Below are 17007 nucleotides of genomic sequence, written 5' to 3' on the forward strand. Positions count from 1 at the left end.
ACGATGGAGTGAGAATGTGAAACATCTGGAACCCGTTACCTCTGAAAGCCCTCAAAATGCAGAGAGAGGGGGAGTGTGTGATACTGTGCTGTTTTCTTTTAGGCCAATTTTTCTGAAGTAAATTATGCAACATTCCAGAATCCGAGGACACTTTTCTCTATTGCACATGGTAGGCCTACTCAGTGTTTGTTTTTCATTAAGTTTGGTTATTTGCTTGGTTTGGTTCTATAGCTTACTTGATGAATAATTTATGTAGTCAGAACTGATTTGGTTGAAATTAGGTTTTTGGAGTCATTAAAACACAGACTTTAAGAACAAGCATAAAAGGCAGCCTTTTAAACCATTTAAAAAATGTTGTCCATTTCAGCTAAAAATGACTATCTAGCTATTATATTTTCACAGTAAAACAATTATTGCTTTCCTTATCCTATGATTTACTTTTTAAAGAATTAAAAATACTTTATTCTGCAAGCATGCAATATGTTGATGCAAAGTGACAGTAAATGTTATTTTTTGAAACAATTCATCAAAGAATTCTGAAAAGAAAAAAGTATCACAATTACCACGATGATAATAAGTACCACTTCCTGTTTTGCTTTGACCTTCAACCTTGATCAAAAGATAATTTGTTCAAAAACATTTACAAAATCCGACTGACTTCAAACTTGTGAACAGTAGTATATTTTCCCACTGTGCACTAATAAAACTGTAAATTGACAAAATCTTAATATTTTGTCAGATTTTGTATCTGAATGTCAATACTGTGGGACAGAAAGCCTCCAGCTGCAGGCTCTTTATCTGACAGTAATAGTGCAGTGAATCAGATGTTTTCTCACTGTTATAAGATGAATTGATTGGATAATGACAGGAGCTAGCTTTGACATGTTTCATATTTGTTAACTGTAGTAATTACAGTATTGTTCAAAATAATAGCAGTACAATGTGACTAACCAGAATAATCAAGGTTTTTCGTATATTTTTTTATTGCTACGTGGCAAACAAGTTACCAGTAGGTTCAGTAGATTCTCAGAAAACAAATGAGACCCAGCATTCATGATATGCACGCTCTTAAGGCTGTGCAATTGGGCAATTAGTTGAATTAGTTGAAAGGGGTGTGTTCAAAAAAATAGCAGTGTGGCATTCAATCACTGAGGTCATCAATTTTGTGAAGAAACAGGTGTGAATCAGGTGGCCCCTATTTAAGGATGAAGCCAACACTTGTTGAACATGCATTTGAAAGCTGAGGAAAATGGGTCGTTCAAGACATTGTTCAGAAGAACAGCGTACTTTGATTAAAAAGTTGATTAGAGAGGGGAAAACCTATAAAGAGGTGCAAAAAATGATAGGCTGTTCAGCTAAAATGATCTCCAATGCCTTAAAATGGAGAGCAAAACCAGAGAGACGTGGAAGAAAACGGAAGACAACCATCAAAATGGATAGAAGAATAACCAGAATGGCAAAGGCTCAGCCAATGATCACCTCCAGGATGATCAAAGACAGTCTGGAGTTACCTGTAAGTACTGTGACAGTTAGAAGACATCTGTGTGAAGCTAATCTATTTTCAAGAATCCCCCGCAAAGTCCCTCTGTTAAAAAAAAGGCATGTGCAGAAGAGGTTACAATTTGCCAAAGAACACATCAACTGGCCTAAAGAGAAATGGAGGAACATTTTGTGGACTGATGAGAGTAAAATTGTTCTTTTTGGGTCCAAGGGCCACAGGCAGTTTGTGAGACGACCCCCAAACTCTGAATTCAAGCCACAGTACACAGTGAAGACAGTGAAGCATGGAGGTGCAAGCATCATGATATGGGCATGTTTCTCCTACTATGGTGTTGGGCCTATTTATCACATACCAGGGATCATGGATCAGTTTGCATATGTTAAAATACTTGAAGAGGTCATGTTGCCCTATGCTGAAGAGGACATGCCCTTGAAATGGTTGTTTCAACAAGACAATGACCCAAAACACACTAGTAAACGGGCAAAGTCTTGGTTCCAAACCAACAAAATTAATGTTATGGAGTGGCCAGCCCAATCTCCAGACCTTAATCCAATTGAGAACTTGTGGGGTGATATCAAAAATGCTGTTTCTGAAGCAAAACCAAGAAATGTGAATGAATTGTGGAATGTTGTTAAAGAATCATGGAGTGGAATAACAGCTGAGAGGTGCCACAAGTTGGTTGACTCCATGCCACACAGATGTCAAGCAGTTTTAAAAAACTGTGGTCATACAACTAAATATTAGTTTAGTGATTCACAGGATTGCTAAATCCCAGAAAAAAAAAATGTTTGTACAAAATAGTTTTGAGTTTGTACAGTCAAAGGTAGACACTGCTATTTTTTTTAACACACCCCTTTCAACTAATTGCCCAATTGCACAGCCTTAAGAGCGTGCATATCATGAATGCTGGGTCTCATTTGTTTTCTGAGAATCTACTGAACCTACTGGTAACTTGTTTGCCACGTAGCAATAAAAAATATACTAAAAACCTTGATTATTCTGGTTAGTCACATTGTACTGCTATTATTTTGAACAAAACTGTATAACATGTCTAGGTTTGCTGTATTATGTGATCTTTTAAAGGTAATAATTATGATGGCTTAATAAACAAAATCTCTTGGCAGGGGCAGCTTATGTAATTCATAAATGTTTTAAAAAGCATTGCTTTTCTACAAGCAGGATGCTCTGAAAGTTAAATCATTTTTAATTGCTCAGTTAATAACCAATCAAGAAAATCAAAGCCCTGTCCCATACTTCATTCCATCTTTGTCCCTCTCTTTCCTTGATTCTTTTCGTCTTCATTTCTTTCTGCTTGCATCGGCCCGTACAGAAGCAAGGCTTTAATCTCGCTGTCATATCATACTGGATGTGGAAGCACAAGTCTGGCTTTGATCATCAAACAGGTCTCGTGTCAGTGTGAGATGAAAGCTGAAGGTTCAGACGAGCAGATACACTCTCAGAAGAAGCCGGTTTACAATGCTTCTTATAACGACAAGAAAAGGTTTATTACATTTTCTTCAAGACGGAAACACATCTTGCTCAAAATGACAGTGTCAGGCATGCTCAAGGTCGAAACAAAATCTTGTAGGTAATTGTTTTCAAGTTCTGATTTTTTTTTGTGCTCTTTAAAATGCCCAACACTCAACTCTGTCCAGAATGTCTGACTTTTTAAATGTATTTTATAACAGCATATAACTTTAGAATTGTAGAAAATGGGTTTAGTTTAAAACTTTTAAATATGGTTAGGTTCGAGGTATAATATTTTCCTCCGAGCAAATGCTGTGGTTTAAAAGTTCATATTTTACTGGACACTTAAGAGGACAAATGGAGTTACATAATAGAATGAAACACAAATGACATTTTCCTCAAAACATTTGCTAAGGTTTTCAGAGTTGTTCAGTTCAGTTGCTAGGGTATCTGAGTGGTTTCTATGTGATTGCTAGTGTGTGTATTAAGTAAAAACAAAACAAAAACAAACACAAGAACAAAGATAAACATTGAATTTTTATTGCACACTACCCTGTAAGTCTTGTGGAAGGCTGTACAGCAGTTTGTTCAGGGTCATTTAAAGGAAAGATGCCTTAAACAGGCTCGTACTCTCATAGATATATTGTCCAGCTTCAGTTTTAGGAGCACAGGTCTATACATTTACGGTTACATTTGATAAAAGTTGTAAAGCAGCCCAGTGTTTTGAACAGAGTTTTTTATACATTCACAGTAAAGCCACTGAATGTTGAATCACAGCTTTGATGTAATATAAGGCACAATGTTATGTTTTAAATGGTAATATATCAACAGCATGTGGTAGCAATTTACAAAATACTGCACAATTATGCCTCTTGAAGCCTTGATGAATACTGTACAGTGATTTACTTAAGAAATATTTTCATGGTTATGCATTTAAAAAAAGACTTGCTTTGGGAATTTAAACAAAGAAACAGTTTTTGTTCTTATGATTCAATCACATTTGGAATGGCTGAACATACTGGATCATTTTAATTACATGCCTGCTCATGCATGGAAAAAAAGTAAAGCTCAAACATGCATTTCTCCAGCATCAAAATGTCCTGAACTGTGCAAACACGCTTGTAAACAATATATACACATATGCAAATCGAAATCAACTTAATTTGTAAGAATATGAAAGGTCACGAGTTCAGCAGGATCACTTTTGAACTTGTAGTTGTTCTTGTTTTTTTCTGTATCACTATCAAGTTTGCTTTAACTCAAAATCATCTTGAACTTGCCTAGTGTTTGATGGCATGGCAAGGTGTAAACCTACTTTAAGATGAGAAGCTTTATTCACCACTAAACTGCTTGAAACATGCGTGACAGAAGAATATTTCTGCCCTAGAAACAATTTCAGCAATAACAGGCAGTAATATAACAGCAGAGGTAAAAATATCTATTCAACAGATCAAACAAATACATTTAATCAAAATTAAACACAGTTCTTCCCTTCGGTTTTGCTCCCTCTGAGTGCAACTGAACGGCACTGGGTCAATAATACAGACATTCAACAGCATACAATCAATAATCTGTCATATCATTTCTGGTTTAGATTTGATTTCATGTTGAAACCAGAATGTGAGATTTATACGGAGATAAATTCATTTGAGATAATACGGTCATGATTTCTGCAGCAACTTGCAATTTTGAAATATCACCGATGATTTTCATATTTACGTCCAACTGATCGTGAAGTTATGACTGAGGTTCAGACCCAAGTCTGTTACTGTCAGCACCTACACAGACATAAGACAAAAAATACATTTCTTTAAGTTTTATTTTGCAGAAATGTAAGTTTTTTTTTTTTTACTCGCATAACTTGTTTTTTACCTATTAAAAAAATATATGAAATCACTATTGACATCAACTACTAACAGTTTTAGACTTTTCTCAACCTATATATTTTGAGCTAGATATTTTATGCATTTTGATATTTTTAAAATGCATTACAGAAATGGCAACATCCCCCAAAAATATATATTTTTAAAAATATATTTAAAACATAGTAAACCACCAACCATAGGCAAATACTCACAATTATTTATTTCCAATACAGCCTAATGAAAGTAGTTTGACTATCATAGGACTGCTAATAAACTTTTTTTATCCTTACTGGGAACATTTAACATAAATATACGGTTTTATATAAGCAGCAGCTTCCTAAAACAATAGTAAATTCTATTACCTGGTTGTTACGGTAAGTGAACGCTGCCTCTTGAGAATTCACCGTTACTTTGTCTGGTTCTGTCTTCACTCCATAAAACGAAACTGTTTCCACTGTGATGTAAGTAGCCTCCTCATGATTATGCAGCACTTCTGATTTCATTGTGTTCTGAAGATCATTAATAAAGAAGATAGTTCCATTTATCATCCCTGATATTAGGCAGGATAACAACTAAAGCAAATTATGCAAAGCAGAAGACAGCAAGACCATTTACATTTAGAAACAAGCAAGTGATGTGTTGTTAAAAACTAATCCTGGATACAAATGGGAATAATTAATGAAACATTTTTTATAATGTACCCAGTCTATGAGAACTGAATTAATGCTTATTCAAAACTAAAAGCATGCTGGTTTACTTTAATAAAAGTGAATTGTCCTTTTTCTGTACCTGTTCTACTGTGAAATAGATATAAGCGTATTGATCTTTCTCATATGTGTCAAGGGTCTCTCCATCATCCCAAAACAGATCACCCTTGGCCAGGCCGTCCTCACTCAGACTCACAATCAGATTGAGGGGCTGACCGCTGCTCACCCACAGGGTGGTGTTAGGTCTCTGAAACACAACCAATTCAAATGAATATGGACACAGATAGATATGATCCATCTATCTTTTAATTAATCACTAAATTGAAACTTTTTGAAGAAAGTGTTAAAACATATAACTTTGGCTTCGAACACACACACACACACACACACACACTAAATTATAGAAATTACCTATAAAATCATTACTTTGAGAATTTATGCATTTATGTCTTTTTAAGCATAAAAATACATTTATTATAATAAATAAATTGCCCGTTACACAATGTGCTTCTCTGTCACCTGTGTAGGTATGACTGAACCCTCTCTGAGATGCAGGTTGATTTGGTCTTGTGGCGCCTGAAGATTGATCTCTTCTCCACTGCTTACCAACGAGTCTCCCTGCATGTGACACAAACATTCAGGATGAATACTGTATGAAACTCCAAAGTAAGAGAATTATGCATTTCTAGAGAGGTGGGACTTACAGTGTGGAAATCGTACCAGAGACCTTTAGGGAAATATCCCACAACATAATCTCGCCCTGCCTCCAAAACCGGTGTGACCAGCAAACTCTTTCCCCAGAGGAACTGTTTATCTATCCCGTATGTCTTCTCATCGTTCGGGAACCTAAAAGGCGCAGCACAAACAGTAATTAAGTTTAAGTGTATATCTCCCTGAATTTAGAGATAGTATGTGCATGGATATAGGATAATTCTAAAAAAAAAAAACATGTTAATATTGGATTCCTTTAAGAATTAATTAACATACAATCAGGTTTTGTGTGTATCTTACTGAAAGAGCAGTGGTGTGGCGACTGTGTGTCCACTGATGTGCGCGTGATGGAAGAGTGTGTAGAGATGTGGGAACAGGGAATAACGCAGGAGAATGGCTTCTTTCATTGCTGTACGAGCTGCTGGGCTGAATGCTGTTGGTTCCTGATCCTGTTGTGAAATGACAAATCTGTTAATCCAGAGAAGTGGAAGGCCAAAAAAATACTAATAATTGTACTGCCAAAACAAGTGACAGATGGGATACTAATCAAATAAACACAAACAGACTGCAGAAGAACAATAAGATAAAAACTCTTTAAAAATATTTGAGCATTATGAGCTACAGAATTTCACGGAGCAGCTTTAGGCCCAATCCCAATTCTACCCCTTAGCCCTTCCCCTTTCCCTCCGTTTTGTGCGTTCATGTGAAGGGGTAGGGGTGTCTCGATTCTCTTTTGGTTGGAGGGGTAGGGGTAAGGGGAAGGGCCAGATAGCCCTTCAAACGAAGATTTTTCGGGACCACACTTCAAACGAAGGGGTATGAATTATCTCGGCAACATGGCTGCTACAGCGAACAAAAAGACTCATAAATGTACTTTTTGTTGGCATAAATAAAGATTTTAACGAAAAGTAATCATTTGTTTTATGTTACATTCAATTGTGAGTTCATTTTAATGGTAATGTTACTCAAAGAAATGTTTGCAAAAAATCGCTAATATTTGCTAATGTCATATCATTACAGACTGCATGATAGTGGCACAGGATATGTCTGATCAGGGCGATAACTGCCGTAGACACTGATGGGTGCTAATCCCCCCAATAATTAGAAATTGCTAAACCATTGTCTCAAATATTGCCTATTCAAGAGGGAGAGAGAGAGAGAGAGAGAGAAATGGAAGTTGCGTGTATTCGTGTCTGTGCGTTTCTCTTTTTAGAGTGAGTGTAAAACAGCGATTGTATCCTCTCGTCGCTGGAAAATATGTAGCGATTCAGTATTTAAACTGTATTTATTAAAAGTCATGGGGCAGTGTTTACAAGTTTATTTTCTCCTGGATGTGTGAGCGCAATTTCCGATATGTGTGTGTGTGTCAGTAAGCAGCTCATTTATACAGAACGATAATTAAAGGCTCTAATGCACACCAGCACACCAGTATGTGTGTGTATTATAAGAGCTAGACGACGAATGATGTGACGGCATAGTAGTGGTGTCCCAATCCTTAGGAGAATATTTTCTAATATAAGGGGAAGGGGTAGGCGGAGGGGTAGGGAAAGGGGTATAAAATAGAATTGGGATTGGGCCTTAGTTGCAGACTTTGCTGTGGTGTAAAACTAAAGTAATCTGTCATTACTGTTTAGACAGATGGAAGAAAGTTCACCTGTTCATCTATGGAGTTGTGATTTCTTGAAAAGGGGTAGAAAGCTCCAAGCTGGGTCCACCGGACACACAGTTCTTCTGTAGTGCTGCCACCAAAGCCACAGATGTCAGCCCCAATAAGAGGGATGCCCAGGATGTTAAATGTCAGCATACCTGGGAAAGAGGAAGAAAATGGTTAGAGTAGCTGTAGTAAATAGAAAACTCTATGGGACTAACTCTGGCCTCGGCAGAGCAGTGTGTGTTTAATACCTGGTATGGATGTGGCCAGGTCTTTCCATTGACTCCTGTTGTCTCCGAGCCAGTGGCCTGAATACTTGCCCTGACTGGGAAACGTAGAGCGGGAAATGACGAAGGGACGCTTATTTGTGATCTTCCTCAAAGCACTGAAAGAGACAGACAGACATGATCCAATCAGAAAGTGTTCAAACACGTTTATCATTTAAAATCTAATAATCTAGCTTTGGTCAAATGTTTTGCTTGAAAAATTCTTCTTAAAAAAAAAACACTTGGCATAGAGATATATATCTACATTTATGTTTAAAAGTTTCAGGTCAGTAACATTTTTAATACTTTAGAAAGAAGTCTCTTATGCTCAGCAAAGCTGCATTTTGATCAAACACAGTACAAACAGTAATATGTCAAACTGTTATTACTATTTAAAAAAACAGTTTTCTATTTTATTATACTTTAAAACTTAATTTATTCCTGTGATGCAAAGCTGAGTTTTCAGCATCATTACTCCAGTCGTCAGAGTCACATGCTCCTTCAGAAATAATTATAATATGCTGATTTATTGTTCATAAACATTTCTTATTATTTATATTATAACAGTTATTTTTACTTATCTTTTTTTATAAAATGATTCATTTATTTGATGATTCTTTGATCAATTGAATGCATCCATACCAAATAAAAGTATTAATTTTAACGAATTAAAAAAGAAATACCGACAAGACCCAAACTTTTTAACAGTAGTATATTTATATAGATTTATGTATTTTTTTGTATGACTGTGCATACCTTTCAGTAGCCTTAGCTTCCATGAGTCCATACAGACTGTGTATGTTGTAGTGAGTGGAGATCTTCTGTCTTGCTGATGCACACACAGTCTTGGCCTTTAATGTACCGCCCAGAATCCCTACAGCAGACAACACCATGCCTTATTGTTGGAACAAAATGGCAGCATGCGTAATGTAGATCTGCATATAATAGACCAATACCTGGTGTGTAGGGAGGATTTTCCAGTTCATTGTCTGGGCAACCATTCAGTGATCCATCAAAGAAATTAGATGGCTCATTCATGTCCTTGAAGAAAAGATATAAAGAAGAGAACATGATCAGTGTTTGAGTAAATGCAAATAATGATCCACCTAATAGTCAATAATACAAATGCACAACATACAATCCACACGCCATCAAAAGACACGTTTTCATGGAAACGCTTCAGATTCTGGTACCACCATTCATGTGTGTCTGGATTGGAGAAATCTGGAAAAGCTGTGAGTCCTGGCCAGACCTAGGAAACAAAATAAATCCCATAAGGAATATTATTTAATATGAATTATTTCTAAACTAAATTTCAGTTTAAATTTTTGCCCAGACTTGGACTTCATACTGACATCTATCGGTTTCGATGAAGCATTACTGACGTTTATTATTGGTTACAAATGAAGTAGTTTACCTTTTATGATTTATCAGTACAATTTATAGATATTTCATTAATTACGGTAAAACTTTTAATTTCACAAGGTGACATTCAATTGCTCAAAGACATAAAACATTTATAATGTCACATTTTATTTCAAATAAATGTTAAACTATTAATTTAAGTAAAAAAAGATGAAGCACTTTTTTTGTTTTATCAATAATAAAATATCACCATTTATTTTCAATGATAATAAGAAATATTTCTTATTGAGCAGCAAGTCAGCATATTAGAATGATTTCTGAAGAATCATGTGTCATACAATTTAAAATATATTCAAATAAAAATAATTTTTACATTACACTTTTTACTTTATTTATCAAATAAATGCAGCCTTGGTAAGCATGGAGAGACTTCTTAAAAAAAAAAAAAATACGCCACATTTTAAACAACTTAATGAGTATGTATTCAGTGTACCTTCCCGATTAGGACGTCTCCATTCGAATCATTGATGAAGATGCCCCTCTTCATCCCCTCATCAAATGGCCAGTAGGAGCCGGGCAGCTGAGAGTTACTGATACCGGGATCCTGATGAGGAAGTGCAAAAGAGACACACGCACAAGCTGCAGTTTACATCAAGCGCACTTCAGCTAAATCCACACTGACACATCCAAACGCTTTAGTGAGGGATAGAACTGCGGTCATGTGAAACATTCAGCTGCCAAACAAGCCTCATGACTGTCAGTGTGATTCTACTGCTCCACAAAAGAGACGAGAGCCAAATGAGGAAGTGTGTCATATGGAGGTTTTTGCAGGAGCAGCATATTTAAACCCACAGAACACAGACGTTCCTCTCATTTAGATTTGGAGTTGTACTGCTTTCTGCAAAGACAGTCTCCAAAAATTATTTAAGCCACACTGAATCTGAATAAACGTCATTGCATATCAAACCAAGTGACATCTTTAAACAAAAGAAACATTTGTGCAATGGTATTTTACCAATTGGTTTGAAGGTGATTTTTATTGAATGTGTGAAGTCATTTCCCCTTCAAGAACATTTAGGTGTTCTAGCAGAGTAACCAGGTGTAGAGCATTGAATTCACAAACGGCTACGTTTTTGTCAATCCAAGTGTGTGTGTACCAGGATCATGACGTAGTGTTGATCATGTCTATGAAGGTCTTTCACAAGGTCAGGTAGGCCAGAAAAGTTCTCGGTGTCATAAGTGAAGTCTAAGGCATGATTCATGTAGTCAATGTCATTCCACTGAACATCCTGAAATATAGAAAAATGTTGTGATTTGCACAATTTGGAATTAGTGCAAACATGATTTCTCACATTTCTATTCCCTATGCTAAACGCATAATGCAATAGTGTAAATCTTTTGGAGCAGAACTGAAATTAACTAAAACTAAAAAAACTACAGTACCTGAGGTATCCCATAATTCCGCATTTCTTTTACAACATTCCAGGTTTTGTCACTTGACTTGTAGCCCCATCGGCAAAGATGATATCCCAGAGCCCAGAAGATGGGCATTGCAGGCTTCCCTAATGTGAAAAAGAGAAGTTTAAATGATTAGTTCTTGAACTTCTGATTCTTCATGTGAAAATGCTTATCAAATACTGCTTATGATGCTTGCTGACCTATAACATCCAAGTACTGTGCAGTCACAGAGCTGGGATCGGGGCCTAGGAAAATGTAAAAGTCGAGGATCCCACCAATCATACGCCAGGTGAGGGCAGGAGCAGGCTGCAGAGCCACATCTACATCAGAGATTATTTACACATGTTATTACAAAGATCTGACAGCATTTAACACCATTATTAGCATTTTAATACCTTTTTTTGGCCATGCACCACTATAGGTACCATGTAAATGATTTATAAATGTGAAAAAAAATGTAGGTAGAAACAATCTGCATTTATCTATTCTATCAGTTCTACAAGCCGTTTCACTCAGACATACGTCACAATAAATGAGAAAAGTTTTTGGCAATTTGCGCTACATGCTGACTTTAATCTGCACAACCGATGGCTGTATACGCAACAACAAAGATTCACAGGAAAATGCATGCATGTTATAATGGTTTACAAATGAACAAGTGGTAATGCAAAGTATTGTTTAAGAAGCTGATATGTTTGTCTTTTTTAACTTTTTTCTCATGCATGAACTTTACTTATCTTATTTTATGACTTATTATAGTCATAATTATCTCTGACGACACTGTGTTCAAAAATCAAAAACCAGGCTTATCATGAACATGACAATCAAACAAGAGTCAGTGCCAAAACAACATGGTGTTCTGCACTCTGAGGAGGAGCAATCTAGCTCATTGCTCTATAGTATTTGATCCATAGCTTATAAAGTGGTATGTGGTTTGCATTGTGTTTGGAATTTGAAATGTAGATGTTGATTACTGCTTAAACACTGAACTCAATGTCAGTTTCAAATTAAGCATGCATGTGTGTGATGAGCCCACCCATTGCATTGCTGTTGAGCATGAAAAACCCATGCGCCTTTCCATCAGATTCCATAGAAAGATAAAAGGGATGGACGCCATAGAGGTTGGTCAGCTCCTGAAAGAACCGCCAGTCAAGAAAAGCAGAGCAGTTAGTGCAAACTGGAACATTTATTAATCTGGATTGATGTTTTGTAGTGATGTTAAATGGGTCATGTTATAATGTACAATGTAATATGCTGCTCATGGATTCCTTTGCAGTAAATGGGTGCCGTCAGTCCAAACAGAGGCTAAAAACATCAATAGTTAAAATAGTTACACAATAGTTAAAAGGCAATCCATTTGACTCCACTCCAAATGTAATGTCTTTTAAATGGAAAAGCTGTATGTTTGTATTTGAACTAATTTATCATCAAGGCTTTTTTACTTCACATCTTTGCTTATGGCTAAAATACAAGTCCTCTATCTATAATATAGCTTTCTCTAGTGAAAAAGTTGTCACTTGTCACGTCTGAATCAGCAGAGAAATATGCACAGACCAAGCACCTTTTATAAGCAAAAACAGTTTTAAATAAATATGCGTGCAGGTTTTTGATGCGAGAGGACGACAGGGGGTGGACTTTATCCCTGGAGGAGGCCTTATGGCCTTAAGGACTCATATTTTAGCCAAATTACAATGGTCTTTTTGTTTTATTGTTTCTTATAAACATGCAGCTTTTATCTTCACAAGATGCTAATTTAGCGACTGTAGTCATGTGGATTAGTTCTGGATTATTGTGATGTTTTAATCTGCTGTTTGGATTCTCATTCTGACGGCACCCATTCACTGCAGAGGATCCATTGGTGAAGTGATGTAATGCTAAATTCCTCAAATCTGTTCTGATGAAGGAACAAACAACTTGGATGGTCTGGGTGGGGGGGGGGGATGGGGGGGGTAACATCTTCAGGAAATTTGCCTAGTTATTAGTTTTTGCAACAGACCTGACAGATTCTTATGTCAGAAGATGAATGTTAAGTTACCATTGGCGGGACATCCCGAGCCCACATAGTGAGTGTGTTCCACTGGACGTCATGCAGAAAGTTGGAGCGATGTTCTCCCAGTCCATATATGAAACGTGAAGGTAATGATGTAGACATCTGCAGGAACTGATCCGCATAGAAGAGAGGAGCTATAGATGTATTCAACCTGATGGGAGGTGAATGAGACACAATATTACAGACCTCCTTCCTGAAGAGTTTTCTCCTAATCACTTCTAATGGTAATAGGTCTATATTGGTTGAGAGTAAATAGTACTTACAGTACAGTTCCTGATTGTGTTCTCTTGACAATCAGCCCGAAAGGTTCTTTGATGAAATCTACGGTGTAAGAGGGATTTGATGCTTTTTTCTGAACCACAGGAACATCTATAGGCACCTCATACCTCTTTTGAGCCGGGTCTGTTATCTGTATTTGCCACAGGAATATTACGAAACAACAAAAAATATTGTAGGTTACAAACTCTGAAAATGTTTTCCATTTAGGATGTATCTATATTGATAATGAAAAACATCAATAAGCTGAATCAATAATCAAGTTTCAAGTTTGTATTTATGTGTGTAGCACATTTAAAAACAGCAAGCAGGGCTGACCAAAGTGACCTGATTTTTTAAAACAGAAAAAAAAAAGTCTGTTTCATAAAGAGAGCTCACAAACATAACCATGCAGTAACATGGAGACCAGAAGTGTTCTCACCTTCACACGCAGTCTGTTGTCTTCCTCATACAGCACCTCCAGCTGCAGCGCATCTATGTCTTTAGGATAATACGTCTTTTTGTTCCGGAGCAGTTTTCCCACCTTCCCCATCTCTGTGTCAGTAATGGACACCAACTCGTAGGATGGATAGTCAGGTGTGTAGAAACACCACGGCACTCCATTCCGTCGCGATGTCTTAGCCTGTGAGCGCTGTATGAAGCAGCAGTTTCGAGAGTGGCACATCTCCTCCGTGACCACCACACCTCTCTCTGGATAACAGTCAAACCTCCAAGCTTCTGGGATCTGTGAACAGGACTCCGGCTGCAGCCACGTCCCGTTTGAGCTTTTAGCCACAGCAGGTGGAGGGGGTCTATGGGGTTCTGTGGAGGGTGGCGTGTGTAACCAAAATATGGTTCCAAGCAGCCAGATGCCAAAGAGGACCACAATAAGTCCCCCGAGGGTCAGCAGGGCAACGGTGATGGAGCAGCGACGGCTGTGGGGCAGAAGAGGCAGCTCTGGGTTTACTTCCTTTAGATCCGTGTCTGTCGTCTCTTCAGGATCCAATAAAGCAGCCCCCGCGAAATGAACCTCCTCTGGAGTGAGCCTCTTGTACGACACCATTTCAAACTTCAGAGAATAAAGATAAAGATATAAAAACAAGAGAAGTTAATTAACACAATATCCTCTAAATGTGAGATTTAAATTTGTTGCATAACTCATCCCCCACTACTTATGCAATCAGACTAATTCATCCCTCGCAAAGAAGCACTCTATTGGTTGAATTATTCTGCCAATGCATTTTATTATACTGAATAAGACTTTCCTGTAAAAATTAACCAAAAACTTTCTTCTGTGGAGCTAGTAATTTTTTTTATGATGCTCTAAAGACATTTTCTATTAGGGATGTACAGACATTAATATTCTGGCCAATATTAATAAACTTATATTCACCTATATTAAAATCTGCGCTAGTCTAATCTAATTCAAAATAAAACAGTATGAAAAATTTAGATTTTAAACTTTTGGCATTTGCTACATACAAAATTACAGTATAAGTGTTTGCTAAAGATTAACAAATTAAATCCTATTAGATATACAGTATGATAACAGCTGATTACATATTAATTTAAGATCACAGTACAGTTTTTAAATAATTTATACTTTTTAATTTGCAAGAATGCATTAAATTGATCAAAAGTGACTGTTAAGATGTTTATAATTTTTCAAAAGATTTATTTTTCAATGTAATGCTGTTCTTATAAATAAATTATAAATCACCGGAATAAATGATATATTTTTAAAAGATATTCAAATAGAAAACTGTTTTTTTTTTTTTTTTTTATAATATTTCACAATATTACAGTTTTTATTGTATTTTACATGCAACTTTCACTTGGTGAGCATAAAAGATTCTTTCATAAACATGTCGAAAATCTTAGAGACTCCAAACGTTTGAATGATGGGTTACATATTGAGTTTTATATTCCAAATCTTCTGAAGCCATATGCTTTGTTGTGAACTGACCTAAACGTAAGCCTTTGGTTCTTTGAAAGTTGGTTTTAGGTATCTTGAGGTCGTCTTAATTAAACTGGAATAAAAGTCTATAGGATTAAAATTGTTTATAGAGATAAGAACATTCCAGTTATCAGCAAGTGTTTCAGCAGTTTCAGCCTCTGTAAGACACAGATATAATGACGCTATGTATTTGCCAATATCATGTGACAAATGTCACACAGATGAGAAAACTAAAATAAATACATAAAACTGCAGATATGGGGAAGTACTAGGAAGGGAAGTGGCTATAGGAGAAAGGATCATAGTGAAAAAGAAGTGAGACCAATTTTCATACTGTACCTCTTCTGCTGAAAGACTCATGATTTGTTTTTTATCTTTTTCCAAAATGAAAAAGCAAGCATATAAAACAAAGTTATGTTTTGAATTCCTAAAACATGTTTTAATCAAGAACACCTTAGGGAAAATGGCCATGGTATATTCAGATCTCCTTACATTTGCAAATGCACAGCTGTCCATAATAGCTTTCTACGTAGGGAGCTCACACATTTTTAAGTAAAGCCCAAATGTTCTGTAATTGCATGGAGCAGCTGAGCATTAGAATGGAGTCTGTACTCTTACACAATAGAGGTAGAGGTCAGAGTTCAAGAAAACACTTTAGCCCCCTCCACTGTTTTAAAACGAACTAAAACAGACACAAACCTTCATAAAGTACGTTAGACAGATCATGGGTAAATGTGACCTTAATTGAGTGATACAAGCTGCAGAGAAACTTTTGGCTGCAATAAAATTAACAACACAGTACAGTGCAGTGCAGTTTGTGGAATACTGCTTTCATGTGACGTGAAAATGGTATATCAACATATATTTTTTAAATATATAATATGTGCATATCTTTTGACCTTAAAGTGCATAAAAATAGCGTTTATCGACATTCTGAATGAATAATAAATAAAATAGGTTTAAATTTTGCAGCCACATCGCTTCAATAACAGAAAACAACATCGTATATGCGACATTGTAACATATTATACAAAGAAGACGTAGCTCACTTGAAACATCAAACAAACAGCACACAGAAGAAACAAACTGCACATTTAAATTCACTTACTTTTTACGCGGTTGGTAAATGCTGGATTTAAGCGGTTGCAGTGTTTCACACACTACATTTCATCAGTGAAGATCTGTGTGTTTTGGTGAATATCTGTGAGGTCTGATGTGTTGTGAAGTTGGCGTTGTTGTGTGTGTCCTACAGTAGCAATTGGAATCTGATTCGTTTTGCAATTCGGCTCCTTTAGACGGATCGTTACAGCGAACGAGCTCAAAAATGATTCATTTAAAAGTAACGACTTGACTTTAAAAAAAAACTCCCCATGTCCCCTTATTTTCAGTGTGTGTTACACGATTTTCATGTCAAATGGTGTTTCTGCCGTTTTCCAAACTGTTCACTTCCTACTCGGTTGTACTCTCACAGATCTCATCACTTGGCGAATCGGTTCAAATGAAACATCGAAAAGAGCCAGTTCAAAAAAAAGAGAAAAAGATTCGTTCATGAATTTATTCTACTGTGTAACACTCGCACCTATGTAACTACATTACTGCCATCTACTGGCCTGGAAGCTAGTGGGTATTTATTAAAAAATACATTTCAGCAGCAATTAAGACCTGACCAAAAACTGAGAGAGAATGACAGATTTCAGAAATTAGCTATAACTTATATAATCAAGAAAATTATTAGCTTCTTTAAAGTTGAAAAC

At 36.4% G+C, this 17007-nt stretch overlaps 1 protein-coding gene across 2 annotated transcripts; it reads right to left on the reverse strand.

The window, feature by feature from the left end:
• Window positions 1-3487: 3487 nt before the first annotated feature.
• LOC127949127 (lysosomal alpha-glucosidase-like) lies at window positions 3488-16707 on the reverse strand. 2 transcript variants are annotated; one of them, XM_052546072.1, is made up of 21 exons: window positions 16362-16707; window positions 15263-15326; window positions 13739-14365; window positions 13305-13450; window positions 13027-13192; window positions 12028-12124; window positions 11192-11311; window positions 10977-11095; window positions 10691-10822; window positions 10027-10137; window positions 9307-9420; window positions 9125-9209; window positions 8925-9042; window positions 8154-8287; window positions 7906-8057; window positions 6552-6700; window positions 6245-6386; window positions 6060-6158; window positions 5623-5787; window positions 5196-5342; window positions 3488-4746 (listed from the first exon to the last, which is right to left on the reverse strand). In XM_052546072.1, the coding sequence occupies exons 3-21, from the start codon at window positions 14357-14359 to the stop codon at window positions 4684-4686; spliced, it is 2880 nt and encodes a 959-aa protein (XP_052402032.1). In that variant the 5' UTR covers window positions 14360-14365; window positions 15263-15326; window positions 16362-16707; the 3' UTR covers window positions 3488-4683. The 2 variants fall into 2 exon arrangements, with proteins under 2 accessions (XP_052402032.1, XP_052402031.1); XM_052546071.1 differs by lacking the exon at window positions 15263-15326 and having other exon boundaries at window positions 16362-16706.
• Window positions 16708-17007: the final 300 nt, after the last annotated feature.

This window comes from Carassius gibelio, chromosome B1 (assembly GCF_023724105.1).
Source record: "Carassius gibelio isolate Cgi1373 ecotype wild population from Czech Republic chromosome B1, carGib1.2-hapl.c, whole genome shotgun sequence".
Classification (NCBI taxonomy): Eukaryota; Metazoa; Chordata; class Actinopteri; order Cypriniformes; family Cyprinidae; genus Carassius; species Carassius gibelio.

Coding starts and splice junctions, on each gene's coding strand:
- LOC127949127 (XM_052546072.1), bottom strand. CDS start 14,359: ATGGTGTCGTACAAGAGGCTCACTCCAGAGGAGGTTCATTTCGCGGGG. Junction 13,193..13,304: donor ACACAATCAGGAACTGTACT/GTAAGTACTATT, acceptor ACCTCCCATCAG/GTTGAATACATCTATAGCTC. Junction 6,159..6,244: donor TCTGGTACGATTTCCACACT/GTAAGTCCCACC, acceptor TGTCACATGCAG/GGAGACTCGTTGGTAAGCAG.